This window comes from Myotis lucifugus, unplaced genomic scaffold (genome assembly GCF_000147115.1).
Source record: "Myotis lucifugus unplaced genomic scaffold, Myoluc2.0 scaffold_52, whole genome shotgun sequence".
Taxonomy (NCBI): domain Eukaryota; kingdom Metazoa; phylum Chordata; class Mammalia; order Chiroptera; family Vespertilionidae; genus Myotis; species Myotis lucifugus.
The window spans coordinates 3,652,782-3,679,984 of record NW_005871100.1 but is presented as its reverse complement, the minus strand read 5'-3'; the positions used below and the strand labels follow the sequence as shown (position 1 = coordinate 3,679,984).

At 49.0% G+C, this 27,203-nt stretch overlaps 1 protein-coding gene across 1 annotated transcript; it reads left to right on the top strand.

The window, feature by feature from the left end:
• Window positions 1-2,423: 2,423 nt before the first annotated feature.
• EVX1 (even-skipped homeobox 1) lies at window positions 2,424-5,677 on the top strand. Its single transcript, XM_006088759.3, is given in 7 exon segments — window positions 2,424-2,841; window positions 4,310-4,554; window positions 5,034-5,150; window positions 5,152-5,213; window positions 5,215-5,299; window positions 5,301-5,414; window positions 5,416-5,677. Coding segments are annotated over 7 exon segments (1,194 nt in total). The 3' UTR covers window positions 5,569-5,677.
• The last annotated feature ends 21,526 nt before the right edge of the window (window positions 5,678-27,203 follow it).

Below are 27,203 nucleotides of genomic sequence, written 5' to 3'. Positions count from 1 at the left end.
GGGGGGGGGGGGGGGGGGGGGGCTCTGCGAGAAGGGGGGAGGGCCCTGGGGGAAGGAGAGGGTGGGCGACCCAGGCCCAGCCTAGGGAGGGCCCCACCCAGGGTGGGCAACGCACCCTCCCACACAGATGCTGGGGCCTGACTGTGACACAGGAAGGGGCGAGGGCAAGCAGATGGTCCCCAGGCGCTGGCGGCTGGCTGGGAAGGGAAGGGCGGACAGATCCTCAAAAAACCACCGCAGCAAAAGGCTCTGGGAGCTGATCCCCTCCACTCCCAGCCACTCCTCTCACCTTGTAAACATCCCCAGGATCTAGGGGCTGGAGGGCTCAGCAGATGGCAGCCTTGGGAGTCCCAGGGCGTGGAGAGGTCTATGCGGACACTACCACCCAAATCCCTTCCCCGGGTTAACCGGCATCTATGAATAAGGGGAGAAGTGGGAAGGAGGAGCCAGAGGGGAACGTTCCTCTCCTTGAGCCCCTGCTTCTTCCACCTCCCCCACTAGCCCACAGGTAGGAAGACTGAGGCAGGGAGAGCGGGGGAAGACCAGAGAAAAAGAAAAAGGAGGAGGAGGAGGAGGAGGAGGAGGAGGAGAAGGAGGAGGAGGAGGAGAAAGCAGGAGATAGAAAGACAAGATCTCCACCGAGGGACCTTTCTTTAGAATCCCAGGACTGGGGCTTTGAATCGGGTGTGGAGAGGGGCAGCCTCAGTGGGTTAGCGCTAGGAGGGCTGAGGAGTGCGGGAAGGAGAGCTGTGGGGCCGCAGTTCTGGGGAGGCCTGCCTCCCGCCCTCACCTGCCTGGCCTGGCAGCTTGCTCCGAGCTGGCGCTGTTTCCTAAAGGTTCTGGCTCCCCTTCCCCGGAAGACCTGGCGGGGAACCTGTGGGGGCTACTCCTAAAGGCACCATTTGATTCCATTTAACTCACCAAGTGCAACACGCCCCGCCCCAGCTCTGCGTGGGGGTCCCCTCCTGTCCTCAAAGACTCACAAGAGCACCCAGTCACTAGTCACTTGCTCTTTCTGGGCATTTTTGGTGACGTCTCTTTCAGGACCAAAGGCAGGGGAGGGGGGAACCCTGTGAGTGGAACCTCTGCAAACCCCAATACTGCCGCCCACGCTCGCTGCGCCCCTGCCCCAAGGCTCTGGTGAGAGCCGTGCCTTCGGGCAGCAGGGCCTCTGGCACGGCCACTGGAGGGGCCGCATTAGCCGGCGCCTCTTCCCTTGAAAAACCTGTTTTGGGGGGAATTCGTTGACTCTGAATGAATACCTTAAACTATGGGCGAGAAGAGGCCACTCTCAGAACCGCTCCCCACCCTACATACCTGAGGTGCAGTCGAGGCCCCAGCAAGTGGGAGAGCGATTTCTTCTACCAGCGAGCCTGGAGGTCAAGCCGGGCAGTAGAAACCTCAGGCCACCTAGAAGGGGAGGGGAAATAAAAAAAAAAAAAAAAAAAGCAAACACTATGAGTCAGCAGCCAAGGCGGGTCTTTAAAGAAAAAATTTAAGACATTTATCTCCAGCCCCGTGGGGAAGAAAAATAGCAACGGTTGTTCCCAGGAGGAGGGAGATAGCTGGGTAGGGATGGGAGGAGGAAGAGGAGAGGACACCCCAGGTTCAAGCTCTCCAGACAGCTCGGGGAGGGGCGGACTGTGTTGTTCGGTAGCTTGTACAGAGACTCTGGAGCCGTTTGAGGTTAGCTCGCCAGGGACGGGCGGTTGTAATAATGCCCGGAGCAGCGAGCCTTGTGACTCGGCCTTCAGACCCCTAAAATAGGGTTATGGGTTTTCTTATCTGTGTCAGATCAAGGCACCAAGCTAAGAAAACCAAAGCCGAAGCAACAATAAAAAACCCCAAACGCGTATTCAATTACCGAGCCCGCAGCCCCTGCGGTACTCGCGGCGCGCACGCAGCTCGGCTTTCTTCCTGCGGAATCGCATTTGCATCCTCTGCCTGGTGTCTCCCGCGCTCAGTGTGCGCGTCTCTCTGCTTTCACACTCTCCTCCCCATTCGAGCGAGGCCCACACCTGGCGCATCACTGCCGAGCCATTAGCTGCGGGTCTCCTTTCATCTCCGCCGTGGCAGACGTTTCTATTTATCCACTTGCGCTCGCCGAGTGGCGTCACCAGCGGTACTGTAATGACGATTGCAGCAGGAGGATGACAGCTTAGAAGAAGAGGGCAATGGGGCTTCCTCCCAGAGGCGGTGCGGCGCAGAGGAGCGGGCGCATCACAAGGTGACCCCAGCTCCCCACCGCCGCCACCGCCGCCACCGGCCACCTCGCGCTCCGGCCGCTCCGCGCCCAGCCCGTCGCCTGGCTTCTCTTTCTCCCTCCCGCGGCCAAGATCTGTCGGACCTCTGGGGACCCAGGGAGCCGGGGGGCTAGGAGCTCACTTGGGGCTTCCCCCCTCCTCCCTCCGGAGGTCTCTGGGATGGAGAGCCGAAAGGACATGGTGATGTTTTTGGATGGGGGACAGCTTGGCACTCTGGTTGGCAAGAGGGTCTCCAATTTGTCCGAAGCCGTGGGCAGCACGCTGCCGGAGCCGCCCGAGAAGATGGTGCCCCGTGGCTGCCTGAGCCCTCGGGCCGGTCCCGCGGCCTCGCGGGGGAGCCTGGAGGAGGAGCCGGTGGACGGACTAGCAGGAAGCGCGGCGGGGCCGGGCACCGAGCCGCGGGCAGCCGGGGCAGCTGCGCTCGGCCCCGGACCGCCGGCCCCCTCGGCCGCCGACAGCATCTCGGGCCAGGGGCAACCCAGCAGCTCGGACACGGAATCGGATTTCTATGAAGAAATCGAGGTGAGCTGCACCCCGGACTGCGCCACGGGCAACGCCGAGTACCAGCACAGCAAAGGTAGCCACCGCCCCCTTTCGGGCCTCCCACCGCGCCCACCTTCCACTTCAGTTCTGGAGGGAAGGGTGACTCCCTTCTCCCGGGCAGGGTGGCCGGGGGCCCACTTGAGCAGTTCGCCCCTGCTGTCTGCGCCCTCGTGGGGTCTCCTTCTGCGCTCTGGCATAGGCGGGACTGAGGGTGACAGCTAGGCTTGGGTGGTGGTGGTGGGGTGAGACGAAAGCCCTGGGCTTGAGGGGGATTTAAAATGCACCCCAACCCCCCAGAGTTTTGTGGTTCTGCTTCAACTGCCTCTGGGAGATACCTTCCCCAGGCGTGAGTGAGATCAAACGCGGGTCCCGGCAGTTTGTGGCTGGCGGGGTGTAAGGCGCATCCAGGCGCGGAAGCGGGGAGTCCATAAAAAACCGTAAAATCGAGGCTGAGCCGGGCCGCCTGGGTGCTGAGGCCCTTCGACCAGTTTGCACGTCGGTCAGAGGTCCAAATTACCTTGTCACTTCCCTGGCTCGGTGGCGCCAGGTCGGAAATGGTCCCAATGATCTAATTGCCTTTGGTCTCCGGTTGCATTTGAAAAGGCAGAGCTCTGGCCCGCCCCCTCCCCCTTTGCTTCCCAGTCCCACTTCTCCACCCAAAGGAAAAGGAGCCGCGGGGGGCAGGAGCCCCACCCTTCGCTGGATTAGGCCCAAAGGAGGGGGCTGTCACTTGAATTGGAGACCCCCTCCCAATTGGAGACCCACACTGACCAGGGGCGAGTGTGTGTGTGTGTGTGTGTGTGTGTGGTGAACCGCCAGGGGGGGAGTCTCCCGAGAGGGTGGACAGCTAGAGGCCCACCAGCAGACTCTCCCACAAAGCTGCTGCGGTGGCGGGAAGAGCCAGCTATGGAGGGAAAACCACCGGCCTTGGCAGCCAACTCCTTGTTGAGCACTCCCACTCTCCATTCTCACCTCCACCCAGACTCCCTACCGCAGCGCGGCCTTAGAACAGCTCCTCCACTCAGACATTCTAAGGTAACAGGGTACCGAAGCACACTCCATGCCACCTTGCAACACATGCCTCCACACAAAGCAAGAAAACAGTCATGCCAGCATCCCACAATGCACCAAGACCAGAGTTCACAGCGCTCCAGTGGATGATGCATCACAGTCCGTTTGCTCGTCAGATACCACAGCTTGCCCACTCCTGGCAACGGCCAGCTGCGAGCTCAGACGGCTGCATCTCCCCTGTGCCCTGGGGCAGGTGTCTGGGGTGGGGGGGGGGGGAAGGGGTCTGGGCTTATACCCGCAGGCCGTCCAGGCCTAGGCCGCTATGTGCTCCTCTGCATGGTGAGCCCTTTCTGGTTTCTTGAAGTCCCCAGCACCCCAGCACAAGCAGTTACTGGAGGGGGGTCCCTATGCACCCCGAATCCACAGCCCCACATCAGCAGCCTTTTTGTCTGTTGTGTTGTGTTGTGCTCTTGGCTCTGGGCTCCCTGCAGGGCCGGGCTCGGAGGCGCTGACCGGCAGTCCCCACGGCGGCAGCGAGGCCCCCAAGAGCACTGGCGGGGGCTCGCAGGGCAGCCTGGCCTGCAGCGCCAGTGACCAGATGCGCCGGTACCGCACCGCCTTCACCCGGGAGCAAATTGCGCGGCTGGAGAAGGAATTCTACCGGGAGAACTATGTGTCCAGGCCGCGCAGATGCGAGCTGGCTGCCGCCCTGAACCTGCCAGAAACTACCATCAAGGTATGCGCTCCGGGGCCCGGGGAGAGGGGCGCGCCCACTCGGCAGGGAGCAAATACCACTGCCCGGTCCCTAACGTGTGCGGGGCCCGTTATCGGGGTCTGTGGGCTCCCGCCCACGTGGCGGCTGGGCTGGGGGTGCAGGCAGGTGTGGCCGCTGTACCTCCCGACAGTCCTCAGGCAGCCACCGCGGCAGGAGGTCAGCTCTGTCCCTTCCGAGCGGAATAAACAGCAGGATGGATGCTGCGACGTGACAAGGGAGTGTCCCAAGGGAGAGCGATTGGAAGGGGCTGTTTGTGCCCCCTCAGACCCGTGGAGTCCCTGGTCCCCCACGACCGCACTGGCGCCGGGAGGCAGGGCGGACCCTGGGGTCTCTCTGAGCCCCTCCTGGGGGGCTCCAGCTCCAGGTGGCGGTGGGGGGATCGGTGTCGTCCCCTGCAGGGGGCAGGCCTCCGGGCCCAGCCTGCGCCTCTCCCCCCGCAGGTGTGGTTCCAGAACCGGCGCATGAAGGACAAGCGGCAGCGGCTGGCCATGACGTGGCCGCACCCGGCCGACCCCGCCTTCTACACGTACATGATGAGCCACGCGGCGGCCGCGGGCGGGCCTGCCCTACCCCTTCCCGTCGCACCTGCCCCTGCCCTACTACTCGCCCGTGGGCCTGGGGCGCCTCCGCCTCGGCCGCCTCGCCCTTCAGCGGCCCGCTGCGCCCCCTCGACACGTTCCGCGTCCTGTCGCAGCCCTACCCGCGGGCCCGAACTGCTGTGCGCCTTCCGCCACCCGCCGCTCTACCCCGGGCCCGCGCACGGCCTGGGCGCCTCGGCCGCCGGGCCCTGCTCCTGCCTCGCCTGCCACAGCGGCCCCGCCAAACGGGCTGGCGCCCCGCGCCGCCGCCGCCTCGGACTTCACCTGTGCCTCCACGTCCCGCTCGGACTCCTTCCTCACCTTCGCGCCCTCCGTGCTCAGCAAAGCCTCCTCCGTGGCGCTGGACCAGAGAGAGGAGGTGCCCCTAACCAGATAAGGGGCTGCCCGCGGGCTGCCGGCTCCAGGACGCCCCGTGGGGGGGCCGGGGACTCAGCCAGCACCCCTCCCCGCCCCCTGGGCGCCGAGGGGAAAGAAGGGGCCCGAAAAACACCATCAGGACTCGTCCTCGTGGAGGAACTCCCGGAAGCGGCCTCGGCCGGCCCGTTGGGGCAGCAAGGGTGGGACTGGCAGGCAGAAGCCGAGGACCTGCCTCTGGGGCACCCCTCTGGGCCCCTAGTCATCGGACCCCCTGCCCCTAACCCGGGTGGAGGCCTTGGCTCCAAAGCTAAACAAACTTAGCAGCAAGAGCAACGAATATCCAGCCCCCCAGCCTCCCCCCCCACAGGCCCTTCCTCACCCGGGGTACCCCTCTCCCCTCTCCCCCTCCCCCCCCCAAAGTCAAGCCCAAGCACTGGAAGGGGAATTGCTGTCTCTCTACAAAATGCTGTGTGCGCAGCGCCGGTAGAGACTACTCTTGGCCAGCTTTCCCGGGCGGGAAGGGCTGTGGATGGCAATGCACCAGCCATCGAGGGGGAGTGAGAGAGATGATGTGCTGCCACGGGGAATCCTGGGCCTCCCCAGCACCTGGGGACTCGCTGGCCTTCCTGGAGCCTCACTTACACGACACCTTCTGGTTCTGCCATTTACTAGCACCTGATCTCTTTCCTCCTCGCTTCTCCATCGCTCTCAACTTGCAACTCCATCTCCACCCCCCGCCCCCCCCCACACACATTTTGTTCTAAGGTTGGTAGGGAGGCTGCAGACCCCCCAGGACCCCTTGGCCCTACACATTCTGCTTAGTAAGTGATGTGTGTGTGAGGAGGGTTTGTGAATGTTGAATGTATAATAATGATCACCATGCAGCCAGCCAGAGCTGAGCTGTTAACAAGGCGCCCAGGGAAGAGCTTAGGGAGTGGGGCCTCATCCCCCTCCCTCAGTATCTGCAGGCAAATCAGAGGCGATTTCCAGCCTTTGCCTGCACCAGGAGCTTTCCGGCCTTCCCTTTGTATTTGGCATCTCACATCATTCTCCCTCTCATTCTCCTCCCAAGCTGCCACTGGAGCCTGGCTTTCAGATACTATTGGGAGCTTCTGCCCATTCGAGGGCACTTGTCTTTCCCCCTTCACCAAGGGTCTGCTTGGAGCCACCCCCAAAACTCTTCACTCCCACACTCATTCTTTGCAGCCAGAAGTGAGAGACAGGAGACCCTGTTACCCCCCCAATGCCAAGCTTCGCTCTGGCTGGGAGGCAGTGGTTCATTTTGGTTTGGTTTTCCTTTGAAGCCCAAAGAATTTTGCTGTTACAATTTGTTGATCACATTGCAATAAAAGCTGGACATGATTCTCACTTTAGCATTTTAATTTTTTGGCAGCAGGCAGGAGCTTGACTCCTTTTGAATTGCTAGCTCAGCCACTTGAGGCTTGGGCAGGGAAGCAACCAAGAGATGGACCCCAAGACAGAGTCCCTCAAATCTCTGCTGGGACTGGCAGGCTCCTCGCGGGCTGGCACAGAGGTGGAGAAGGCAGGCTCCCAACTGCCCCCAGGCGCGGGTCTCCTTAGTTCTGCGCTTGGTGGGAGCCTCCGGGGCTAAACGGGCAGAGCACTGACCCCACTTGGTGCTCCCCCCTGCGATGCTCCCGTCTCCACTTGCTCCAACCCTTTGAGGAAAGGCGACTCTGCTGTAGTTTCCTGGCCCCTTGGCCAACCAAGTAGAGATGAACGAGGCAGTGGGGGTGGAACTGGGTCTGAACATTAGGGGTCAGGGAGATGAGGGAGGAGGAGGTCTTGGTTGGGATGGAAGGGTCGGCACCACCCTCAAACTGGCAGTCAGCTCCAAGGATGGATTTCTGGGCTGTCAGGGCCAGTCTCCGCAGCCACCTCACTCCCATCCTCTGTCAGCACAGAAGAGCCACGTGGCTGCCTCTGAAGTCCTGCTCCAGCAGGCTGGGTCCTCCGTGGGTGGATCCACTGGCAGGTGTGGGCCCCTCAATTGGCCTTCACCCTCCTTTGAGGCCCAGAGCAAACCTTTCTGCCCACAGTGCCGCCTGCCCTCCCCAGCACCGCCTCGTGCTGAGGTCTCCGCGCCCCGCAGCCTCCTCTCCACTCCCCGCCCCGCCCCTGCGCAGCTCCTTCCGCGGCCCGGAAGCTCCCGGTGCCAAATCCCGGCAAATCCCGCGGTTACTTCGAGTTGGGCCAAGAGATTGCTTGCGACAGGTAAATGGGCTGCGGGTTGCCGTAATGCCAGGCGTATTTTCAGTTAATAGGGAGGGAAAATGAGGTGTCTGCAGCGATATTGGAAAGTACAAGATCGATGATCCGGCCTCGTGTCCAATCAGCAGCCTTTAATTGACTGTATTTTCTGGGTAATTGAGCCTCTCTTCCTCCAAATTGAAGTGGAAGATGTAACAATACATCTTGCCAGGAGGAATTACTCATTACTTCATAATGAAATTTCCCTTTTGCCAAGGTTTGCGGTTTGGCGCTGGGCACAGCTTCTCCCACTCCCTCCCCCACCCGTGCACCTGAAAACAGGTTTGCCCGCCTGCATCTGCAGCCACAAGTGGCCTGATACCTCCATGGGCGGGGGAGGGGAGGGGAGATAACCATGAATAAGACACTGCCCCTCCACGGCGCAGCCATTTCACCTGTAAAATGAGAAGGCAGAGGGGCTGGAATGGTATTATCGTTACAATTTTTCAACATGCTGAACGCCTGTTTAGCTTTGCCCCGTTTCCGTCCCGTTTTGCAGGTGGGAAAACAGAGGCTCCTGGTCTCACACAGCCATGAGTGGCCCACACAGCTTTGAGCTTCCCGCTCCCGCTTCCTCTCCCTTGTCCTGAGCCTCTTTGGGGCCCATGGGCCACGGTCACCCCTCACAAAGTCTGACACCTCACTTGCCACTCACACTCCCTGGGCTCCTCAGCCTAGTGGAACCAGGAGGGGAGGGTCTGGTAGCAAAGACCCGCGCTCCATCTCGGCCAGCCCAGCCCAGCCCGCAACACCAGCCGCCCCGCAGCCCCTGTGCGTGCTCAGCGCGGCCCGTCGCTCGCTTGTTAGCGAGTGATTGATTGCCTTATTAAAGCGTGTTCTTGTAAGTGTGACCAAACTGATTGCATTGCATATGTTTGGGATAATGCTCATTTTAAACAACAGGATAAAGAGGATGAGCTCGGCAGACGAAATGATTCTGGCCAGCAGCTCCCTAACTCTGGCATTAAATTGCCCAGTTACATAGCAAATCACTTGGTTCCTCCACCCTGGTCCCCATTTTTTCCCTGGCCTGCAGTTTGATCGAATCCTGCAAGGTGGTGTGCCCCACGCGTGGCTTCTCTAGTGGCTACATGGGCTCTGTCTTCCCAGCGGAGAACCCTGCACTCCCACCGCCCAGACATCCAGTCCTCCTGCCGCATCCCAGGCGGAGGGAAGAGGAGCTCAGAACCCATCCTTTCACCCCAGGCCTCCCAGGGGAACGTGGCCCTAGGCCAGTGATGGCAAACCTTTTGAGCTCCGCGTGTCAGCATTTTGAAAAACCCTAACTTAACTCTGGTGCCGTGTCACATATAGAAATTTTTTGATATTTGCAACCATAGTAAAACAAAGACTTTTTTTATATTTATTTTATATATTTAAATGCCATTTAACAAAGAAAAATCAACCAAAAAAATGAGTTCGCGTGTCATAGGTTCGCCATCACTGCCTAGGTCGTCACCGCAAGTGGGAGCCCAGGTCCCCTCAGCAAATCGCACGTCTCCCCACCCCACCCCCAGACCTTTCCCGAAAGTTTAAAAGATCCTTTTGTTTCCCAGGCTTCTCCCGCTCGCTCGGTTGCTTCCATTATTCCTCCATCGAGAAAAGCCCCGCCACCATATGTCCGCCGAAGAGCGTGGGTGTCACAGCGGACAGTTGTCGAGGATGGCCAGACGGATGGCATTCTCCAAGTGGGAAGAGCTTTTCTTTGGTAGCATCCTCTCCATGCACATCGCCCCGGAGCGAGAAAGGGAGGGGTAGGAGCTATGAGTGATGGGGAGGGAAAGGAGGTTGGGGCAAAAAATTGGGATTTTTTTTTCCTACTGACTATACCCTCAACCAACCGTGGTGGCCAGGTTCTCTGTTTGTGCCTGGTGCCTAACAGACATTCTCAGCGGCCGTCACCCACTCCAGTCGACTTGCAGGGGAACCAAACTGCTGGCAGATTGAACTTCCTAAGGGACACCTTTGGGATAGGCAGGCATTCTGATTTGTTCAAGATGCTGGAGGTCATCGGGACGCGTCAGACGCGATGCCACTCTTCGGAGGGTCATTTGCAAGCGCGAGCACACGCATTCGTTGGCAGGACGCAGCTAGAATGTGTCTGGATAAGCGACTTGATTCAAACGGCAAATTTCTTCCATCGCTCAGCTCCTCCCTGGCTCTGCGGGGCAGGCGCGTCAGACTGCACTAGGGCGAAACCAAGGCCCAGCTCGCCATTTGTGCCAGCCTGAGGGACCCCCGAAATGTTGACCCTTGGGCGGGGAGGGGGGGAGCCAACCGCAAAACGGGTGCTACCCTCTACAAAGCAAACAGAAACTCAAAGTCGTTTCCAAAATCGCCTTCTCAGCAAATAAGTGTGTGATATTCTGAGCCAGAGCAGGAGAGAGAGAAAGATTGCCACTTAAAAATAACATGAAAGCATTAAGTAATTATTTAAAACAAGGCTGTTTAGAAAAATATTTGTATTTATTGCAGCTGCTCAATTGGCCTCGTTAAAGTCGGCAAGCATTTAAATTGTGTTACAATCTCATTTAAATCCCCTCCGTTCCAGCAGGCTGAAGAGCTTGAATAGACCAATCACTTCATAATGATGATGAATGAGAAATTAATTCAGATACAAGCAAGACAATTTAGGCCTTCATCTGTTTAAATAGCCTTCCAATATTATTCGCGATTGCGGGTCACAGATTGAATCAATTGTCCAATCTTGTGAAAGTCATATCCTTGCATCTTCATCCCGATTATTTATAGCGCAGCGAGGGCTGCTGAAAGGTATACGCTGTTAACAGGGACAATTACTTAAAGGGAAGCGTTTATAAAATGGAAAACAAATGCCGGGGTTAGGAACAAATGGGATCAAAAGCAGCCATTCCAATCTGGCTCCCCGAGGGAAGGGAGCGGCTCGGCTCCCGCGGGGCGAGGGGCGCTCGGGGGCCCTCCCAGGTGAGGCCGGGTCTGCGGGTGCCCGGGCTGCAGCCGTGATCCCGGCCAGCCTGACCTCGTGGCTCCAGGTCGAGCGGAAGCCGCTGCCAGGCCCCCCGGCGGCAGATGTGGCCCTTCCCCGTCTCTCGGGAGCAGCCCCCACGCAAGCGACCCCAGAGCGTTGCACTTGGTGCCGGGGTCTCGGCCACCACCGGGCACAGACCCCGGTCCAAGAGCTCAGGCCGTCGTCACAGAGGCCGGAGGCCGCGATGAGCGCAGGGGCGGAGGTGCTTGGAGGTCCCTGGACGCCGGGGGGCCCGCCCCCCCTTTTAGACTCGGGGGAAAGACCCCCCATTTTCCTTGGGGGGGGCCCAAAAATTTGGGGGGTTTTTTCTTAAAAGAACAGAAAGCGCGCGTTGGGGTCGCTGCACCTCTTTTCGAGCCTAGACCCCTTCCAGGCCGGCTTCTCGGGGCGCCCTCGGGCCTTGGAGTAGCGTCCCGTTCTCCAAAATAAAAATAAAATAAAAAGAAGCGCCCCATCCTTCCCCAAGCAAGCGCCCCCCTCATCTCCTGAAATAACCCCTCCTGGTGAGGCAGTTCCCCGCCTGGTCACCCCGCGCCTCGCCTCGAGGGAGCCCAATCCTGGCGAGGCGGTCATCATGACTTCGAGGTGACATGTGCCTCCCCTTCCGCAGCCGGGTCAGGCAAAGACGCAGAAAAGTGGGCGCCGGGAGATGGGTTTGCTCCCCGCGTCCCCCGCCCCCCATCGGTACACGCGTGCTTGGCCATAACTGTGTGCCGCATCTACACGGGCTCTGGGCGCGGGTCCTTTCTAGGAGGCGCTCTTCGGAGATGTAAGCGAGGTGGCTCGGAGCAGAGAAGCGGGAAAGGTCATTGGATGCGAGGAGCCTGGAGCAAGAGCCTAGAGCAAGAGGCTCGCAGCGCAGACGGCCAGGCGGCCACGAGGCACCGCACGCGCGCCGCTCCCGGCAGCGTCGAGGTGCTGTTTTTTCTTTTTTCTTTTTTTCTTCTTCCTCTGTATTTCTGTTTTGAAACAAAAGCCCAACTAATGGATTCCTGGCGCTCTGAGGACCCACTCCCGGGAACGACTTTGATGCATTGCTGTCCAATTAGTGCATTTAATTGGTGTCCTCGGGGACGGGCTGCCCGGAGCTGGGACACAGCCTCCTCTCGCCTCTTCTGCACACTGAAAAGGTAAAATTTATAACTCGCTGTAGCCATCCCTTGGGAGTTCTCGCCAGAGAGGAAGGCAGGGAAGGAAGGGAGAGATACAGCTCAGTCTTGCAGAGCCCAGGCCCTCTGGCCGAGGGGATAGTGGGTGAGGGTCCAGATCACCCGGTCTCTCCTCAGTGGGGCCTGGCGGGAGGGCTCCCAGGCTGAGTCTGAGGATTATGAATCTGCTCGCAGAAAGGCCAAGGGAGAGTGCATTGTCTGCAGATGCCCACTCCATGTGGTCTCTCCTCTCGTTAATAATGGCTGTTTGTTAACAAGGATGCGGAGGTTAAATAATCCGGGTGGAAGATTAAACACTGTGCCTCATCAAGACGCTGCGAGCAGAGCTGCACACAGACCTATGCAGGAGCCACTGGCTGGCTGGAGCCTGGAGGAAGGTGGGAATAAACAGCCTGCAAGGAGCCCTGGCGTAGGGAAGGGGAGGTCTGTGCTCCCTTTTCGGGGTGTCTCCCATACAGTCTGCACAGGCCCAGCCCCTAGGTGTGTTGAACAGAAAAACTATAAAGGAACCAGCCCCAACGAAGTGTGGGTGTCAGACCTTGGAGATCAGAAATGGAGGCCTGGGTCCGAATCCAGGGCCCCTCTTTGAGGAGGGCTATCTGCAGCCCCCCAGGCCTCCCAATGTCATACATCTGGGAAGTAAGGGACATCTGTACCACATTTGTAACACTGGATTGGAAGATAGAAGATGAAGTTGTAGCTTGGGCTCTGCCCTTAAATAATAGCTGTGTCATCTGTATTGCATTGTTTTCCTAGCTTCATTTTCCTACTGTATAAGATGGACAGGAGACAGGGCTTGATATAGATGACGTATAATATTTCTGTTTCTTTCCTTCAGCTCACACCAGCATTAGGGATCTGAGCACCTGTCAGATACTCTGTCTCCACCCCGTCTTGGAGGGTTCAGTCAAGGAGGATTTTGTTCAGCAAATATGTGAGAACCTACTACAGGCGAGTCACTGTGCAATATATATTCTTTAGCTATGAGAGTAGAATATCAATTTGTATATCCCTGAGTGGTGGTGATGGGGGAGGTGGTGGTAGTGATGGTGGTGATGGTGGTGGTAGAGATGGTTGTGGTAGTAGTGATAGAGATGGGGTGGTAGTGGTGATGATACTACTGGTGGTGATGGTGGTAGTAGAGATGATGGTGATAGTGGTGATGGTGGTGGTAGTGGTGATGGTAATGGTGGAGATGGTGGTGGTAGAGGTGATGGTGATGGTGATGGTGGAGATGGTGGTGGTAGTGGTGATGGTGGCTTTAGCCATGGAAGGTTTCAGTGTTGGCTTCACATTAGAATCAACTGCCCTAAACCAGTTGAATCTGACTCTTGGAAGTGGAGGTCTGGACATCTGTAGTTTTCAACGTTCCCTTAGGTGGTCCCTTTCACTGGTGTAAGTGAAAACTGAGAACCACTGGGGAACGGAAAGCACAGCTTGTAAGTACTCAGTAAATTCTATTAATTGTAACTGAACTGAGGTTGGGATTAATAGGAAAGGAGCTGGGTCTCTTTTTTATCTTTAAATATACATGATCCACGGACTAAGCCAAGTTTTAATAGTTTGGATATACTACATAACTTAGAGGTACCCTGACACTTCAGAGCCAGGAGTGACCCTCCAGATGTTTTAGCCAAACTATCTCACTTTGTGGGTTTTTTAGTTTTCTGTAGGTAAAATGGACCTTGTCTGGCTACTGTGGACTCAGAGGAGACACAGGATGTTGCAGAGGAAATATGCCACCTTTGTTCTCAATTTATTTTGATGTCAAGGTTGGGGTGACTGCACGTTTCTTTAGTATTTCACTCGGGCAGTGCTGACATGTCCAGATCCAAAGGCCAAAGCTGTTTCCTAAAGGCACTCCAGGACCTTCATTGGAAGCTGTCATTCCAGTTGCACATCCTGGGGTCAGCCATTGAAATTAGTGAAAGGGAAGGTGCTGAGAAAAACAGGGTAAAGGACACTCTCACCTAGATGTTACCTCACTAAACTACCAGGAAGGAAGTAAAGGAGGAGTTACAAGCTCCCTCGAAAGCTCTAGAGCAGTGGTTCTCAACCTTCCTTATGCTGCGACCCTTTAATACAGTTCCTCATGTTGTGGTGACCCCCAACCATAAAATTATTTTCGTTGCTACTTCATAACTGTAATTTTGCTACTGTTATGAATCGTAATGTAAATATCTGATATGCAGGATGTATTTAGGCGACCCTTGTGAAAGGGTCATTCGACCCCGAAAGGGGTCGCGACCCACAGGTTGAGAGGGAAGCTTGCACATTGTGCCTGGGGTGAGGTTTGGGTGGGGGAAGGGGCCCTCAGAGAGCACTGCCAGAACTGGCCAAGTGACTTTGGGAATCATGATTGTTTAAGATCAGAGATAGGGTCTGGGGGTGGCAGTGACTCGAAAGAAAATATGTGTGGAAATAATCCTGCACCTCCGAAGAGAATCTCTAGAATTCCAGGGAAGTGCTCTTAGCGCTGTCTGAATAGGGTTTGCTTCTGAACTGCCATGATATCTGTGCAAAACAGCCAATAATTCTACTTTCTGCAGGAAAAAGAGGTTGTTTCTTTTTTTAAATATAGATTTAATTCAATGCATACATAGTAATTCTTAAAGTACTAGAGACATCTTGGTAAGGATGCTTTCTCTCTGCTGCCATGGCCAGAGGCTTGCCCTTGTTGGGATGTCTGGATCAGATCACAGGAATAAAAAGGAAAGGAAGGAAAAGTGGAGTATATCTGTGAATCTCAGTAAACCACTCAAGCCACAGAGCGGGCTGGGAAGACAGGAAACACCACTTGGGTCTGGAGGCCCACACTTTGGGTTTGAGCTCATTGTGTAAGTGTGCAAGCTCTTGGTCACTTAGAATTCCCTAGAGGAAAGTCACTGATCACACACCTAGAATATACTGATGACTCTCCCCCAGGTCTGGTGCCTTTTTACTAAATTAGAATTACCATTTGGCCTGCTGAAAATCTCACTCTGATTTTATCCACAACAGGGTTTCAGTAAGATGTGACAATGGGTGCTCTCCTAGTTTCACTGTATTTCCCATTAGTGGAGGAATTAGGCTTGTGGATAAAACAGCCAGAGCACCACAGAAAGTTAGGTGACGTCACATGACTGTCTGCTGGAGGGTGGACATTTAATGGACTGTTCTGTTTGTATGTTACAGGATTGCCTCTCTCTGGTTTGAAAGGATGGAGTGAGAGGGTTATACAGGCTCTGAGAAATAGCAGAGGGAGGTTCTGGGTTTTGTTGGTGGCATGTGCTGGTTTCTGGGCTATTGGTGGGGAGGACTGTGTCAGGCTTTTGATTTCTTAAACTTTGCATTTCTTATAACCGTCCGACAGTGAACTGAGGTTCAGATCCACTTCCCATGACCCATCTCCTCACAATACCAACCAGTAACAGTCTTCAAATCAGTCTCCACAATAGTAGGATGGGTTTCACAAAACCCTTTCAAAGGTATTAGAAGCTTTTAAAGAGGCAGTTTCTACTGAAGGATAGTTGTGAATTTAACTGAATTCGACATTCTTTTCTTTTTCAATTACAGTTCTTTTCTTTTTCAATTATTATATTCGTCTCAGGTGTATACCCCAGTGATTAGACATTACATAACTAAGTGAGCATCCCAATATTTAATATAGTATATGCAATATTAGGTTTACAGTTTGGTATATACAAAAGTAGGTTTTACAGTTGTTTGTATGGAAAAATAATACAATAATTAATAAATAATAACACAAGAGTAAACTCGGTGTTTCATGTACTCACAACTGTAAACCTACTTTTGCCCCACCCTGTACATTTGCAGATGTGTGGTATAGGTTTGCCTACTGGTGAATGGTATTTTATATCAGTGATGATTTTTAGATTGATTCCTATCTTCAGTGATCAACTGTGGACCCCTTAATTTTTCTCTACATCTGTGAAGTTAAGTCCCAGTTTCATAAAGACTTAGTTTTGCCCTTTTTCTACAATGTAATTTGTAGACATTGTGCCTAAGAAATTGCTGTGACTTACACAGGAGTGTTCAAATGCTTCATTGATGGACAATCTTGTTGGTTAAAGGAAGTTGCCTTGGTTATTGGCTAATTTACAGGGATTAGAACAAATTCTGTGCTTTATTCCTTCCTCCCTTCAGAGCCAATTATTCCAATCTCAGGGCAGAGCAACACATTCTTGGGAGAAGGGGTATGTGAAATAGCCTCATTTTTGGCTTTTCTGCCTTTAATCCCATTTTTCAGGCCATGTCTCATCTCCCATCACCTTGAATCATGAGATACACAGTGAATGGCTCTGGGCCCTAACAGTGCTCCATGGATGAAGTGAGGATAATTTATTTCCAAAATTTTGTTTATCAGTTACTTGATACAGAACAGTAGGTCAGTGTGTATGTTGATTTTGTGGGAGGTGAAAAATTAGTGTTGATTTTCTAGAAGGTGAAAACTTAAGCTTCTTCAGTCTGTTTATTTCAGAGGAAAATGTTTACCTCAAAAGCTAAAAATGAGCCCAGCTAAAATGAATATTCATGTAAGAGTTTCAATGTCTTTCAAAGAGTTAAATTTTAACAGAGTACCTTCTCATTTCAAGGATTTTATAAGCACTAGTTATACATATATAAGGAGTTGATATAAATACTTAATTTTATGTACTTGGTGAAAAGAAAGCTCTATTAAAAGGAATTGTGTATTTTGAATCATACTTTGCTAATGATTTCTGTTATTTTGGAAATACGTTCCATATAAACAATTTTGACCTAAAACATTGGAAATGTAGTTTTAGACTTCCAGTATCCGTGTCAAGCAGTATTCACCATGCTTAGTCTCTGTGAATTTAATTCTCCTACTGTTTCTTTAAAGGAGGTGATAAAATGGACAATCAACCTATATGTTTTCAATTCCCACTGAACACTACCCTCACAACGATCCCTGCTCACGGTAAATTCTGTGGAATCTGCAACACTGGTTTTTGCTGTTGCTTTAGAGAGTAATTGGAATTCTTTAGCAGTATGAACACTTCCTCAAACAGCTCAAGTGGAAGTCAATCAGGATTCATAAGAGAAGTAGTTGCTTACTCAATAACAAAAGAGGCAACCTGATGTAATGGAAAAGGTGCCGGCTTTGAAACCGGGGAGGCCTTTGAGGAAGAATACCTACCCAGCTCCTCTGTAAAGAGGAATGTAAAACTGATAGCAATGCCACAAACTTCCTGCCTCCCCCTAAAGAGGAGTAATTAGTAACACACCTCCTTCTAACAACTCCCGTACCTGAAGATAAGGCAGGAAGCTTTGAAGTGCAGGCTGTGGCAGCAGGGCTGGTCTGCCCTGGGGGCAATGCATTACTTAAAACCTTTTTGCAGTGAGAATTGCAAATTGTACCACTAAATAGATAAGCTTAAAATCCTGTGGGATCATTTCTAATTTGGAATAGCAAGTGTAAAGACTTTAGAAGTCATGGTTCCTAATATATAATGATGGAGAAGATTTGACTTTGGGTGGTGGCACACGGTGTAATATACAGATCTTGTAACATAGAAACCCACACCTGAAACCTATATAATCATATTAACCAATGTCACCCCAATAAGTTTAATTTTAAAAGGGGGGGAAAAGAAAAAAAAAAAAAGAACCCATGGTTGATTCTGCATGGTGAGTTCTTTGGGAAAAAAAAAAACAAAACAGCAACAAAAACCTGGCATAGGCAAGTACCCAGGAAGCTCAGCCAACAGGCCAGGGCCACTTTCTGGATATGGGAGGCCTTCCTTTCTTCCCTTTTCTCAAGAATCCTGAGAGAGTTTTCAGAGGGTCAGTTTGGGGGTTTGAGCCATGGAACAATTCCAGTCTCCCTCTGTTTCCTACCCTCTCACAGGCCTCTATCTGGTCTGGGAAGACACATCTCCTTATCCCCCTCCCTCCACACACAACTAGGTCAGTGATTTTCAAATTCTTGAATGTTTGTCACAGTAAAGAAAGACATCTGATATCACAACCTAGGAGACACGCACACTCGCACACACGCACGCGCACACACAGCCCCCAAACAAAAGTTTGCCCTAACTGCATTTATACTTACTCATGAACTCTGAAACTTACTCATGAAACAAAACATGCTGGTGGTAGCCCCCTAAATTCCTTGACTCATCAGGGTCTGGAGCCACAGTTTGAAAAGCACTAGCCTTAGATGACCTGTCCTCCGTGACACTGGCATGTGAGAGAAGATTCAAACACTAGAGAGCAGCCCTAGATTCACTCTCCCTACCTCTCTGCCCCCAATCCTAACCCACAGCTTGACCACCAAGACTGGCCTTGATTAGGCATTTGAGGGCCATTCATATGCTTTCTATAGTTTGAGAGCCCAGAAGGTTCCAGACTGGATTGACAGCTCCATTCCAGGGTACAGGTCATATGGGTCATAAAGCAATTGACATACAGTTGGAAGGGACTTTCTTTTTTAAATATATTTTTATTGATTTCAGAGAGGAAGGGAGAGGGAGAGAGAGACAGAAACATCAATGATGAGAGAGAATCATTGATTGGCTGCCTCCTGCACACCCCCTACTGGGGATTGAGCCCACAACCCGGCATGTGCCCCTGACTAGAATCAAACCCAGGACCCTTCAGTCCGCAGGCGGATGCTCTATCCACTGAGCCAAACCAGCTAGGGCTGGAAGGGGCTTTCTTGAGGCTCACATTTTTGTAGAGAAGGAAAGTGAGGCCAGGAAGGGTAAGTTAATGACCAATGAGATACTTTAAGTATAATTAAGAAAAAGCACTTTGCTATAACAGTCTGGACAAACAGGACCTCTCTTCATTTCCGTTTTTGTTTACTTACACTTTCTATGCCTATCCTTCACCCTGGCAGCTGATTTACAGGCTGACCTTTTACCTGGACCAGTCCTCGCCCACACTGGCACTGCCATGGGTGATAGATTTTGTGGGTGAGCGTTCTCATTTGCTTTGCATTCAAAGACTGACCTTCTTGCCTTTCTGACTGGTTATGACTCATGGCCTAGCTGAATCCCAGGCCCTTGGGGTCCCAGGCAGGGTGAAGTTCTGCATTCTTGCTCTTCCCATACAGACTTTTCCAGTGGGAATGGGAAGACCAAGCTCCGTTGCTATGGTTACCCTCTTCAATGATACTGATTATCAGGGACCTTCCTTCCTCAAGAACTCAGCTTCCACCTCTTCCAGAAGTCATCCTCTACTGAGTGAGAATGGCTGTTGAACTCTTCACTTACTTTCTGGACATTTCTCTTGAATTCATTCTGCCTGTATCAACAAACTCACTTGAAATTTTTCCAAATATCAAGTAGGAATCTTTACTTTTGAATCCAGTTCAAATTTAGATTGCAAATTGAATCTGTTTGTTCTGTGTTGTACAATGTGAATATTCATATAACTAAATGTTTTTAAATCATAAAATTAATATAGGCTCATCAAGGGAAACCATGAAAACTGGCAAAAAGGAAGTAAATCTCCATTATTAATATTTAGTGTGCTCCTTTTCAAATTAAAATTTTTTATATCTATTGATCTTTAAAAATGTGTCTTTTGGCAGATGCATAATTATATTTTAAGCTGAGGTTAATTATGGGTGGACTTCAGGGAACACCTGAACTTCCTGAAATTATATGTAAAATTGTACATAAAGGCATATAAACTTCTTTTCTGGGGAGAAGGCATACTTTCTTTTTTAAAAAATATATCTGTATTGATTTCAGAGAGGAAGAGAGAGGGAGCGATAGAAACATCAATGATGAGAATCATTGACTGGCTGCCCCTTGATCGCCCCCTACTGGGGATTGAGCCTGCAACACGGGCATGTGCACTGACCAGGAATCGAACCATGACTCCTGGTTCAGAGGTCAACGCTCAACCACTGAGTCATGCCAGCCGGGCATACTTTCTATCAGATACTCAAAAGAATCTCCATGACTCCAAACATCTTAAATATCTAAGTTTGCAGTATCTATTTTGCATACTCTAGACAAGCACCTCCTGGAGACATGGGTGAATGCCAGTATATTACTGGGACCTTGCTGGGTTTTAGCATTTTAACTTTTCTGTCTGCATTGGATTTGGCTGTTCTTGTAAAGGATTAGGTCAGACTGTCTCTATAGCATGTAGGCAGTTGAAGGCTTCTGGACAACCACGCAACGTTTTAATTTTCATGATTCTGTTAGATGTATGTAGTGGGAGGAGCCAGAGGGGTCACTGTTCAAGGTGACAACATGTGGGACATATAGACAACCAGTATTTCCAGATCCCAGAAGGGAAGAAGGTCTGATCTGTGCTGGGTTTAGAGTTAGTCTTCAATATCACTACTTAAAGCTGTTTTAATGTAGTTACAAAAATAGAAAATATGTACTCACCACGTGGCAGATAATGTTCAAATGGTTACATGAATTATTTCACGTAATCCTCTCTACAGCTAATGAATCAAGAAAGGTTATTATCTCCATGTTACAGATGAGGCTGCCGAAGCTTGGAGAGTTTGTTAGAGGGGAGTCAGAATTGGAATTCAGGCAACTTGGTGCTAGAGCTGGGAACCCTAATGTCTATATTCTGTTGCCTCTCTTGGCAGTAATGGCACAAGCTAATACAACCTAATGTTTTCATATCATTTTACCTGCTGCCTGCTTGCAAGTATATTATTTCATCTCCTCCACATAATCGTGCTTTTGTGGAGTCAACAAATAGTTATTGAATGGTTTTGATGAGAGACAGGCATACTTAGCATCTCTCTTTGATAAACTAGGGAAGTGACTCTCAGGAATCTTTGTGGTTTTCTAAAGCACCCAATGACAGAAAATGAGAAAACAGAATTTGCACCCATGTGACTCTACTCCAGCAAGCTTGCCCATGAATCATAGCTTATCACAGACCACCTTGTTCTTTATGTTGAGAATTTGTTTCCAAATATTTGGAAAGGTTTCTGAAAGGGCAGTTGATTTCTATAAGCACTTGGTGGTTTCCAATGATAGCAGATAAAACTAGACTTGGTTTGATTTGCTTCGATCATTCATGAGACAAGAAGCAAGTGTACAAGTGAAAAAAAAGAGAAGTTGATTTACTTGTTTTGTATATGTGATTTCATAAAAAGAGCCTGAGAAACTAATGAGATGAAAGAACCTAATTTTCTAAAGATTTATCTTTATTCTGAGCATTGTGCTTATTATGTCATTATAGGACTCTTTCATTTCTGTGCTTTAAACATTCCCTCTAGTATTAACGACATTTATCGTTCATCACTGAAGATAAGTGTCCCATTGGAGAGAGACATGAGCAAGATTTGTGGAATCTATCAGACTTGCAAAAGAGAAAGGTGCAAATAATAGGAAGATACTAAGAAGGGAAGCTATTGAATATGTAGGTAAGGTGGCTATATTATCAGTCGTTCACCCTTTTCAATAAAAATGTGGGTCTAACAGACCCAGCGAGACTTTTTAATTATCCTTATTATTAAAAGATTTTACTTACGTCAATACAATTGATAATGAAACTGCTCAGCAATAGATTTTCAAGATGCTGTACTTTACACAGAGCACATCAAATTGATTTTTTCATTTCTAGGTATCACAGTTTAAATGTTTCTCAAATGCTGTGCGAAATATTGAAGATTTCTGCAGGAATTTCATCCAGCATGGTATATGTGCCCTGCAACTGGGCTTCCCAGCGGGGCCATCCATTTCTGGGAAACAATTAGTATTGAGTAATTACTTACAGAAGGTACAAGAGGGTATCCCAAAATACCAAGGTAGAAATGTTTGACAATTAAGTGCGAATTATTTAAAAACGATGCCATGTGGTAATGTGGTATTTCTGTAATCAGCATTTTGATCTTTCATACCATTTGATATTTTTAACATACTAGGGACAGTTTCATGTGGGTATGAATATGTACATGCACACATATTTACACATGTCATTTATTACACTTTAAAAAAGTTAACTTCTATTTCAAATGATAAAAGTAATATATGTTCATGGAAAAAAATTAAAACTATACAACTGGAGTTCCCCAAGCCAGAGGTAAATAAGGTTAAAATTTCCTGCTAGCAATGTTCACTGTCATATGTATATATATCTTTTTAAAAACTCAACAAATGTGATTCTAATACTGTTCAGCAATTTGCTTTCTTTAGTAAACGGTGTCTTAAGCTTCATCTTTCTACATCTGTACGTATAGGTCATGTTAATTCTTTTTAATTGCATACCATTGTAAGAATGTACTCATTTATGAACTAGTTTCCTATTGATGGACATTTTTGGTAGTTTCTGTTTTTTTCTTTCTTTCCTAATGCAAACTTATTCATAAGAATGCTCATTATACCATTATCAATCCACATATGTGCATGTATACTGTTGGATGGTTGAGTAACTTCCTAGAAAGGAATCCCTAGGTAAAAGGGTGTGTGCATTTTTAATGAACCAATTTTGTACATTTAAGAAATATGTGCTTGAGTTAAAAACAAATCAATCTGTACAGAAAGTGAGAAGCACAAGTTTCCTTCTCAAGCTCTGACCACCCCACACCCACATTACCATGGTTAAGAGTTTCTTAGTATCCTCTTATAACTTGAAAATAATATATATTTTATATATGTGCATTTGAAAACACAAGTGGGATGATTCAAGATGGGGTATGTTCACTTTGTATTGCTAGGTAGTGTGAAATGGGCTCTTCAGAAAGATTGTATCTCTTACATTGCCATCAAAAGTGTATGATAAAACCTTGGCTACTTTATGTCTGATCATGTTCTCCCCCTCTCTTCTGGGCTACTCACAAGAAATAATTGTGATGATGTCCAAATAAATCCAGTTCTGGAGAAGACCAGAAGCTAAGGCATTTATGCTCACTTTGCTAGCACCTATACAGAAGGCGAGGCATTTATTTCCGTTGATATTTCTAAAAACAAGTAAAGTACTATTTTTAAGTTCATGAAAATATAATGAAAATAGTCCCATGGATTTGTACTATGAGAATAACTGGAAGGACCAGCACCAGGAAGTTTCTGATTTCCTTAAGATACTCTTTCCTAAATGTCACCAAGTTTTATTCTAATATGATTCATAGGCCGCGACTCAGAATTGTCTGTGTTCTCTCTGGTAATGATTTGAACCATATCACATAGTTAAATGAAAAAGATAAATGTTTATGGGGCAATTACTCTCAAAGTCTCTTTATTCAAAACTATTTTGTGTGGCTTTTCTGCCAGCCCACTACTGATAATTGCGTATGAAAGTTATATAAGGTGGAGTACACTGAGGGTGGAGTAAAGCTTATTGAATGATATGGAGGGAATAGTTCTTCTGGTGGAGAAGAATGAACATGCTTGTTTTGGGTTTTTGTAAATACATATCTGTCCGCTGGATTATTATTAAACTAGTTTGTTATTTAGCATCCTGGGTGCTCAAATTATTTTATTTCTGTTACTTTTAAAAAATATATATTTTATTGATTTTTTACAGAGAGGAAGGGAGAGGGATAGACAGAAACATTGATGAGAGAGAAACATCGATCAGCTGCCTTCTGCACACCCTCAACTGGGGATGTGCCTGCAACCAAGGTACATGCCCTTGACCGGAATCGAACCTGGGACCTTTCAGTCCGCAGGCCGACGCTCTATCCACTGAGCCAAACCAGTTAGGGCTTATTTCTGTTACTTTTTAAAAATGATGTCAGAGTGGAGGGGAGAGGGAGAGAGAGATAGAAACATTAATGGTGAGAGAGAATGATTGATTGGCTGCCTCCTGCACGTTCCATACTGGGGATCGAGCCTGCAACCCAGGGATGTGCCCTGACCGGTAATCAAACTGTGACCTCTTGGTTCATAAGTGGACGCTCAACCACTGAGCCATGCTGGCCAGGCTAATTTCATCTTTATAACCAACCCATGAAATGGGTTTTATTATCCTCTGATGTGAAAACTAAGGGTTATGCAGGTTGCCTCATTCAAGGTCAAAATGCTGATAAGAGGCAGAATCAGGGTTTCAATCCAAGTTTTTGATTACAAGTCCAGTGTCCGTTCTATCTCATTCTCTAATACTCTCTCTTTGGCTTTCTGTCAGTACACATCAATATTTATTCCCCACCCCTTTCAAGAATTTTCTGGAAATTTGCCTCATCCAGGAGTCTGTCATTGTTTCCTCAGTGCTTTGTATATAGTTGGAATTGGGTCATTACAGATTGCTTTTTATGATGGCAATATTAATTGCAATTGGTTAATTGATCTCTGGTAATTCCATTTCTCCATGGCCTGCCCCTCCAACCAGATTTCAGACTTCTCAAGGGCATGAGCAAGCCACATATCCTTCTTAATATTTTGGTACTAGCTTTTAATGCTTAGGAAAAATGCAGTAGGTGATTAATTGATGCTTATCTAATAAGTGGACAAATAAAATGAGAATTTTGCATTAAATATATATATCTGGCTCCAGATAATTGTCCATATCCTTTGATTTCATTCTTATTTATATTCACAAAATCTAAATGCAAATAAACACCATTTGTTTGTGTGTTTTTTTTTACCACAAAAATTTCAACATGTTCCCTATTATGGTAAGTACTGTATTTGATAACCTTTCTAATTAACATTACATTTCAACTGCCTGTAAAATGCCCCATTACATATTTGTCCAATAGTCCCTGACAGTTTAGATAAGTAATTGTTATTATGGATTACCTGGTGACTATCATTAAATAATTAGAGAGACTTAAACATGCGTAATGCTAATTAGGGAAGTTATCAACTATGGGCAGTTAAGATAATAGGGAACATGATGGTTTTGTTTTGGAACTGCACTAAAAACCTGGCTGCAAAGGATGTGGATGAAGCTTTTGTGAATTTAGTGCCCTGGGAGGCAAGGAGCCATTCTACAATGGAGAATTCGGCACAGCAGAAAATGACTTTGTGAATTGTACCCCCCTTTTTTCTGTCACTCTGTTAATAACTGACTGTGACTGTCGAAATATTTCTCCCAGACGCATCAGGCGAGCACAAGGGTCAAGTCCAGAGCAACATAAAGCCAGAGAGGGCCCCTTCTCTGTCCCCTTGAAGCACTCCCCGAATCAATATCACCATTTCCAGCCTCGCTATCATAGACCTACAATCTATTAGGCCTCTACTCAACATGTTCTCTTAGGTGGTGTTTCTTTTTCTCCCTGAAGAAATGGTGACTGCCTTATTAAGAAATCATCCAAGATTGCCCCTGATTCTCACAAAAGCCACTTGACCCTGACCATTGATTCAAGCAGTTCCTGAAATGCTGAAGAATTGTTACAGCATGAAAGCAAGTAGCTTCTCTGAAAGAACATGACATGGTTTGGGAACATTTAATTTTTTAAAAGAAATATTTCATGATGCCTTCTATCTCTAGAAGTAGGTTTGCTGGGAGTGGTGAAGGAATAAATGAATTGTTTAAATGGCATTTTAGAAACATATGAAACACCATGCAAAATTTTGCATGTATATGTGCATTTTTCTTAGATCTAGAGCTTTTATCAGATTCTGCCCTTGAGCCTTTTGATAAATGTGAGATAGATGCCAGGCACCAAGGAAGAGTTCCAAGCAAGAGACTTAGAATGCTCTATTGTTAATATTGGGAAAAAAAAAAAGCTAAAATCCAGTGGTGAAGCAAACATTACCATATCATAGAGTTCTTTTTCATAATTATGAGGCAAAGAGCTATGGAGATAGCAGGCTCAGCTCAAGGTCATTATTGTCCATCGGGGGCCTGTTGGCTGCCTAGAGACTTCTCTGAGGTCTTGGGAGAATAGAGAGTGGAATTTTTACTTCGCAACCACACAATGTTCCAGAAATCTCTTGGTCACTTTGACTCATGCAGTCATGACTCATTTTATAGAGCCAACTTTTAGGTAGGTTTCAGGCACATCGTGCTGGAACAGGGTTAGCTCTGAGATGATCCTATCAGTGGTTCTTATGGTTGCATAGCTGTGTTTTAGTTGCCCTTTTTCCTCCTCACCCAGTCATAACTGAGGACCCAAATTGTATGTTCAGACACTTGAGTGTCATTTGATTTTATTAAATCTTGCCCATGATCGTAGTGGTATCAGGGTCTGGAAAATTTCTGGCTTCTTCATATCAGAATAAGATAAGCAAAATAAGGATTATAAATTTGGCAGATATTTTTTCTTTCAGATGAAATAAAAGCATCTTCATGTAGTCTGCCCGTTCCCCAACTTGAGTGTCTGTTTAGGTGTGGCTGGGAAGGTTTGCTCTCTCCTATTCAAGTTGGAAGCTGTTTTCTGGTTTATTCTTTCATTCTCTTACTTTGGCAAACATCTGTGGTATGTCCCTGCACGAATGGGCTGGACTGTGTGCTGTGACAGGAGCAAGGAAGGCTGGTGTCCTACCCATGCCTGGGCTGTGGGAGGAAGAAAGCTTATCATGGGAAGTTACATAACATAAGCACTGACTAGCAGTTCAAGGCAGCCTTAAGGGAGACCTCACAGGCTGTCTATGAGCCCGAGATTCCCCTGCAAGAGATGGGACTTGAACTGAGTCTTGAAGGATGGCAGAGAGGAGGTAAGGAGAATATGTCAAGTGGGGGAATTGGTCTAACCAAAGGGTTGGGGTTGAGGAATGCAGTGCTTGTGCCCATGTGTGCACACATGCACACACATGCATGTGTTTAAAGCAGAGGATAAAACTAGAAAGGCAGACTAGGAATACATTGTGGGAGACCTGCAGTTTTAAGGTTACTTAAAACTTGATTTAGTAGATCATGGAGATTATGAGAGAGGTCATTGAGGGCTCGAAGGAAGAAAGCTGTATAGCACTTTTTTTTTTTTACATGCTGACTTTCTACAAAAAGTATAAAGGACTTTTATTATTTGTAACATAGGCACAATTATTTAAAGTTAATAAACTTTTATTTAAGGAATTTCACATGTTCTGAGTTCTTTCACTGCCTTAGTTCCTCCTGAGTTTGAGTCATAATCATCTTTTTTGCTCAATCCTGATGTCATTTCAGTCAGTCCAATATAATAGGATAGAGATTATCATGATCACAAACTGTATGGTAACTGGGAAGGACTTGGCTAGACAAAGGACATCAAGCCCCAGACATCTAAAATGGCTGTCATCATATCTGATTCCCAAGGACTATTACAGAAATCTCCTATAGCTTGTATCATATCTATAGTGGACTGTGATCTAGCAATGTAAATCTAGGTTAGTA